This window comes from Telmatherina bonti (assembly GCF_933228915.1).
Source record: "Telmatherina bonti genome assembly, chromosome: 16".
Taxonomy (NCBI): domain Eukaryota; kingdom Metazoa; phylum Chordata; class Actinopteri; order Atheriniformes; family Telmatherinidae; genus Telmatherina; species Telmatherina bonti.
The window spans coordinates 23,651,351-23,658,676 of NC_136614.1; the positions used below are offsets into that span (position 1 = coordinate 23,651,351).

General features: G+C 39.2%; 1 protein-coding gene across 1 annotated transcript in view; it reads right to left on the reverse strand.

Annotated features, from left to right (window-relative positions):
• Positions 1-7,326, reverse strand: part of nbas (NBAS subunit of NRZ tethering complex) — a 181,537-nt gene that overhangs the window by 96,450 nt on the left and 77,761 nt on the right. The window contains exons 32-34 of the mRNA XM_079255987.1: positions 6,331-6,443; positions 3,545-3,658; positions 33-146 (exon numbers count right to left, since the gene is read on the reverse strand). Coding sequence (XP_079112113.1) covers positions 33-146; positions 3,545-3,658; positions 6,331-6,443 — 341 coding nt within the window. The remainder of the gene's footprint in view (positions 1-32; positions 147-3,544; positions 3,659-6,330; positions 6,444-7,326) is intronic.

A 7,326-nucleotide genomic window follows, 5' to 3' on the forward strand; every position in this document is an offset into this window, starting at 1 on the left:
CGATGTCTGACCATTCTCTATCAAGTACAAACCTGCAGCCATGAGGTCCTGGCAGTGGATGTAAGAGGCCTTGAAGTCCAAACACTGGAGAGCTTGCTCTGCCAGCAGGATTAGCACTTGGCCTTTCCGAGTGGCTTCATCATTTCCTGGACGTATAAACACACAAACATCCATTTAAATCAGCAGATGCAACACACAAACAGGTAAGTCTTCTACCATGCCATTTCCTGAAAAGCACAACATAAGAGCAAACCAAAGTGCTGCACAATTACAGGTAAGGGAAAAAGTAAAAAACCTAAATGGCACAAATGAAGAACAGGATTCAAAATTTAAAAGATGAAATAGAAAAATAAATTAGCTTTAAGTCACCACATAGAAGCTACTGAATTTTAATTTTTTTTTCTTTTTTTTTTTTTAAAGGTGGTGGGAGAGTACAATGTAACGGTCAACAGTGTTCCAGTACCTAGAATTCAACCCCAGAAATACATCTTAAAAGAAATTAAAAGAAAAAAAACGCTCTGTGGTAAAGTTTAAACACTGGCTGCAATACTTTAACACACTTTAATATATATTTGTTTAATCCTGGAGAAAGTGATATGCTGCGGACTTAACAGTGGAGTCCAAGAATCCTCATCCATCCCTTCCGGCTTTGTCCCTTTCTCAGAGAGTCGCCACAGCAAACACCTGCTCTCACCTTGTAATCTGGTACAGAAGCCATATTTGCACAATTTTGTTGGCCCCAGCCCTTCCTGACACAACCCCTGCATTTATCTGGGCTAGGAACCGGCCCACAGAGAACACTGGCTTGTGCACCCCCCTTCCCCCGGGGCTGCATCGTGGGGGGTTGGAAACGCTGACCTTCAGGCCAGTGGACATCTGGCTCTCTGGGATCCATGATTGTCCACCTTTAATACTGGCACCAGGCTTCGGATCGGAGACATGTTACCAAATGTCCACATTAAATCAGGTTTTGTCAAGCCTTTCATCTCTAAGAGGGACGATGAAATATTAATTCAGAGTGATCTCTTAGTATTTGTGGAAGTAGGTGTGACTTTTAACATCCACGGCGACTCGTGACAACCTTTGATCTCTGTGAAATCTCAATAAACAAAAGGGGAGAGGACAGAACAATCAGAAGAGGAAGCTTCTGAACAAATTTGTGCACTGACGATCAAAAGGAGATACCAAAATGAAGAAATGTGATGCTGTTGGTGTCTGGTTTGTAGTTGCAGTGTGTGCGTGTGTGTGTGTGTGTGTGTGTGTGTGTGCGTGTGTATGCATGTGGAGTGCCTGCCAGCTAAAAACGCTGTGTTTATGAAGAGGGAGGAAGAGGGTTTTGTTAAAATGTTCAGGGTCACCAGTGAAAAGTGTGTCTTCAAAAGCTGTCAAGACCTCAATATAGATGATGCATGTGTGTTTAGCCTGTGTTATTTAAATCAAAACGTCCCTCAGTGTTTGCCGTCAGCTGGTTTAATCAGATATAATGCAAATCGGGTTGAAATTTTCATCCATCCCTGATGGGCCAATCACCAGCTGTGAGGAAAAGGTGAGAAATGTCAAGAAAGCAGAAAACAACTTAATGAATTTAGACTCACACACAATCTCCTAAAACTCTTCCAGGATCTCTTAACAGAAGCTTTAACATTCAGACTATTATAATTATGGATTCAACTGGACATTTCTTTTTCTTATCCCCTATACTAAATGATTCACAGAGCAGTTCTGTCGAAGCAGGAACCCGACCCTAAGGGTTTTTCCCAACCGGTGTGCTGGTGATACCTACATTAAAAATTCACCACAAAGCCCCAGAGCTATGCACCCTTCAAAAGGCTCCCTCCTGCATTTATTTATTTAAAAAAATATGTTTATTCCTCTTCTCATCTCCCTTTACTTTTTTTTCTCTGAAGCCACACAGCGAGAGCTTCCTGCTGACAGAATGTGAGCAGCGCAGACCCAGAAATGCCACAAGGCCGGTTAGCAGGCTTCCTTTAGCTGCTGACAGGCCCCAGAGCGAGAAGACAGAGCGACGAGTTAAGAGACATAGGACAACAGAAAGAAGAGACAGACAAGACGAGATAGGACGACGCAGAAAAGCAAAGCTTATGTTTTTGAAAGGAATAATAAACAGCAAGACAGAGATGTTCAAAAAAGGAAGAATGATATTTCCGACTTGCCGAAGTTAAAGTTTACTTTTTCTGCACAAAGAAAGTGGGTGTCACAGCAAAAAGGGGTTGTAGTGTTGACTTAACAAGTTTCTTCAAGTTAATCAAACGGGTGAAATCTGCATCCAGGATTTCTCACTTTTCATGTGCTGAACCGACTGCATTACAGGTAGATGTGTTGCAGTGCTGCAGTGTATGCGCTTCTGCAGCTCCAATCACACCATAGGAAATTTAATTCAAAGGAGAGAAAATCCCTTGTGGAATTACAAGAAGAAGAAATGTGATGTAAACACTTGTGCAGAGGAGGAGTGTAAATACAGAAAATCTCAGACAGTCTGAGGGTAAAACGAGAAGGGAGTAGAAGAGAAGCTTAAAGTTACTAGAATCTTGTGGAAATTAAATCTGTTTACTAAAATGACAGTAGTACACAGTGTGCAGTAAGGTTTGCCAGAATGTCATGTCACATCAAAATATTTGTTTCTATTGTCAAATAATGCACTGGTGTGCACTCCTGTAAAGCTACAATTCAGCTAGTAGTAGTAAGTGGCTTAAAGGCAAGGTCTGTTCCATATCTAAACCCGCAAAGAAAGGGTTAACAACAATAAAGTAACCAAAAATCCTAATTAAAATCTGTCATATTAAGCTGAATGCCCTCCTAACCAGCTTAACTCGGCTTTAAAGATGGAGCAGTACTTTTATCTGTGAGATTTTCAAGAGCATGAGGCAATAAACAGAGCTTCAAAGAGGACGACTAGTGGGTGCCTAGATACTAGGTACAACACACAACTACACATTCTTCTTTTAACACAGAAAAGGTACCACTTTTTCTCAAATTTCATCAGCTAACAAGAAAACTGACTGCATGGATGGACTGAAATGTGGTTGGAGAAAAAAAAAGACAATAATAATGCAGTCAAGTCTACTGTGAATGGCAAAAATAGATGTCATCATGAAACAACCACTCCCTTTACACAGTAAAAATATCTGGTAAACACGTATAATGACTGTATACCAAATGGGTTTCTGACAGTTTAAAAAAAAAAATAAATTCACAATATTTAAGTGCACAAAATGGCTTGGAGAGTACTCCAGGTAATGTTTATGTTGACTGAACTGTAAATGCTCCTTTGGTGTGTGTGAGTGTGTGCGTTTAAGTAGGCTGAAAATCACAAATTTCCAAGTCAGAACTGTCAGTATACTTACAGAAAGTACCAATGCATGCATCCATTTACATCTATGTAGACTCATTCAATCTCACAAGTCATGCCAGAAGGTCATTTTTATTTAAATTCACCCTCAAATATGTCTGTTTGTAAAAAAGGGAGAAAAAAAAAAAAAAAAGGAAGTTGCAGGAATGTGGTGATGTGAGACTGTGCATATACCTGACACCCGGAGAAGTGAGGCCAGATTGAGCAGAGTGGTTGACTGCTTGTAAGCGGTGGAACAGTGAGCGATGCACTCCTTTATCAGTGATAGACGGTTTGAACGCAGTCGAACTAGAAGGAACACAAGGAAGGGAAAGAGGGGAGAGTGTTAGACTTGTTTGGCTAATTACAATATTCAATCTGGAACAAGTTCCAGCAGATGATGAAGTGATCGGAAATTATGTAGAGTGAATGATGAAGCAGCTGCTGTCATAATGTCAGGAAAATAATAAAGTGCCGTATAATTCACACCAGCACAGCCCAAGCCTCATCTAACCCAGTGATGTCATGGTTAATAATATATGTGCCTTGCATTCCTATAATCCTACAGGACATAAATAAATAAAGGTACAACTCCATTAGTCTGGTTATCTAACAACTGTTTGAAGCTTGTTCAAGGTGTTTTCGTTGTAAAGATTAATTGATTAATGTTATAATCTGATTATCTTTGAGACAAAAATGATTCAAGTCATTAATAAAGTTGAACAGAAAAGGGAAAAAACAGAGGAATCTATTTGGTGATTATGAGCAGTTTTCCAGTCTTGTTGCAGTTTTATGGATAGAAATGTTGGCAAGATAAAACATGACCCTTGAGACAAAGACAAATGAGCACGTGGGTCCAAATCATGAGCAAAACCAACAGAGGGATGCACTTCCTTGTTTGTTTTTGGTTTTGTTGGGAATGGGTGGAGGTGGAATGGTTGCCTTTTTCTCCACCAAAAGCAAAGTGATAATAAATCTGTAAAAGTGATAAACTGCTAATAAATCTGAAACTAAATAATTACCTTTAACAAAATACAGAATTTATAATAAATCTACATAAATTCTTTATATAAACTGTTTCCTACAGCTGCTGTTATATCAAATAATATTATTTGGAAAGTGAGTTTCAAGTTATTTAACTGGAGGGATTCTGCAAAGTCTTTATCAGCTGGTTGATTTCTTCAATACTTTACAATTCTATATTTGGTCAGCTAATACATTAACTTTCTTGAACTTGTAATTCTTCTGGATTTTTTGTTTTATTTATTTTTTCTTTGTTTTGTTTTTCCCAAATGGCAGACATCAGAGTTAGCTGTTAGTGTAGTTAACATCTACCTACCATCATGTCATCTTGTAATGTTTTGACAGAATGATTCTGGGTGTTAATGGCTGACTTAATAGCTGTAAAAGGCAGAGTATCCCTATCTCACAATAGTAAAGACCCTTTAAAATGTTCTGGATCTAAATTACCCCCAAAATCCAATCACTTGTTTCTTATTCAACTTCTGACATTTCCTATAAAATAGATCAAAATCCATCCATAGCTTGTGAGTTATGTTGCTAACAGACAGACAGACAGACAAACCAATGCCAACAAAAAAAAAATCAACCTTGGCAGCCTTGGCAGAAGAAACCACACCAATATAATGATCTATACTTTCATATAGCATATTAGTTTTACTTTTTAGTCACTTATTTTTAATGGAATGGCTGTGATTTCTTCCCAAAACATGATTCAAACTTTAAGAGGAAAAAACTAGAGAGAGAAAAAAAAATCTCTTTCCATTTTTTCAAAATTTGTGCAGAAACTTGTGAAATGACATGTCAAGAGACTTTGAATCCTCTGCACTCTGCTGAACAATCTTTAAGCCTTGGCATCACTTTGGGCGAGGCCTAGAGGGAACACTGGGGAGGGTGCTGTGTACGAAGCATCGCCTCAGGCTCTGTAGGAAGACTGAAGATGGATTACCTATGTTCAAATCCTTCTGCTTCATACTTGTGTGCGTTTATCTGAGAGTGCAAACATGCGAGGAAAGAGCTTTTGTAAGATAAATAATGTACTTTTTATTTTGTGAAGAGTACAGCTCCTGAATGTCTGTAAGTCGGTTTAAATAAATGGTACAACAACACGAAGGATACAAAGCTTTGGAGCCAGTTTGACCCTGAACACTGAAAATGGACATTAGACAGTAATCACTGGTCCATATGTCATAAAAAAGCAATAACTTTAGTATTTTTCTTGAAAAGAACTCTGCTTCTTACATTTTCTCTTCCAAGGTATCCTTCCTCTGACATTTCATTTATTTATTTTGCTTAAAATCAATTTCTTTTTAAAGCTTTCTCTTGTTTTTACTCTGCAAGTGAAGGAGGCAAGAAGGAAAAAGGATTGGGAATGAAGTGAGAAATGATGGGTTCTGGCTCTCTCTGTAACAGTGGTTTTGGTGCAAGCAGCTCATTTTGATGAGGGCAAAGGAGGGGGAGCGAGAGAGCAGAGGTCACAGGGGCAAACAACACCTCAGCGCAGAAGTTAGGCAATGAGGGGCTGAGGAGCTTCATTCCAGTTTCGCTCATTCCTTTAACTGAGAGGAATGACTGGGAACCACTGTGGTAGCAAACCAGTGGGACCAGAGAAGTACTAAGGAAAAGAGATGGAGGTGAATACAGATGGATCAGGTTTACAGCTGCAGCATAAATTTTAAAAGGTGTGCAAGTGTGAATGTGTGTGTGGTGGAGAGCACGCACATGCAAACCCAACATTTCAGTCCTAATTAGGCCATCAGGCAGATGTTGTTTGCTCAACAGTTGATCCATAAATAACCATATATTTGGATACAGTGGCAAGGGGGAGCAACATATGGAGGGGATGACAGCCAAAGAAAGACAGGTTGGATGATGTATGTGCATCCTTGTGACATAAACACATCTAGCTTTAAGCACATTTGATTGAACATTTCCTGCAGCACACAAGCATTTTGTATTACCTTGCAGTGGTAGGATTCGTACACCGAAGTCTTCCAGCTGGCTGAGGGCACAGATGAGGTCTAGCTCTTCCTGAATGGCCGGAGGACAGTCTGTGATCAGCTGAAGACATGCCCTGGCAAAGACAAGAACTATTTAAAAGGGGAAAAGACGACTCAAGCTTCAAACATTCTGCAAGCTGTCCTCCTCATTAGACCAATGCCATTCACTAATGTGTGGCTATATGGTGTTGTGTTTTGCTGCCACCTGGGACAAGCCATCAGAAATCTCTGAGTTGTGAGCTGCTCTTGGTTCTGTTGGTGCAGTCTTTTCTGATTCTGGTGTTCTTTTGGCTTTACTTTATGGAAACGTTAGAAGTCTAAATCAATATGATCACCTTGTGTAAAAGTCATATAACGACTTAAATAATGACGATTGTCCAGTTTAGATGTTACCTGTGCCTCTTTGTTATTTTGTCATTTTCATGTACTCTGCCCCTTGTAGCTAAATTTCAACCAATCAGCATTTATTCTACATATAACGGGAACTCACAATACAACATTACAACGCCTAAAAATAAGACACTATAACTGCAGATCATCAACAGCTTGGCATTATGTTGCGCAATTTTTAACATAAGTTAAGGCAAATTGCGACAGAATGAAGAAAAGAAAAACGCTCCAATTACAACTTGTTATGAATGCCTCACATTGTGTTTCTTTTTCTTTTACAGGTTTTTTTTTTTTTTTTTTGTCGATTTGTTTTTGTGTTTGGGATCATTTTCCTGTTGAATGACTCAGTCTCAGCAAAGCTTTAGCTGTCAGACAGATGGCCTCATATTTGACTGTAGAATTCAGAGGAATCAGTGACTCAGTCACTGCAAGAAGAACTGGTCCTGTGGCTGTAAAATAAGCCCAAATCTAAACCCACCAATGACAGTCTTTCATAGTAGCTATAAGGTGTTTGTACTGATGCTCTGCGTTTGGTTTTCATCCAATATGGCAAAATATTGTTCATAT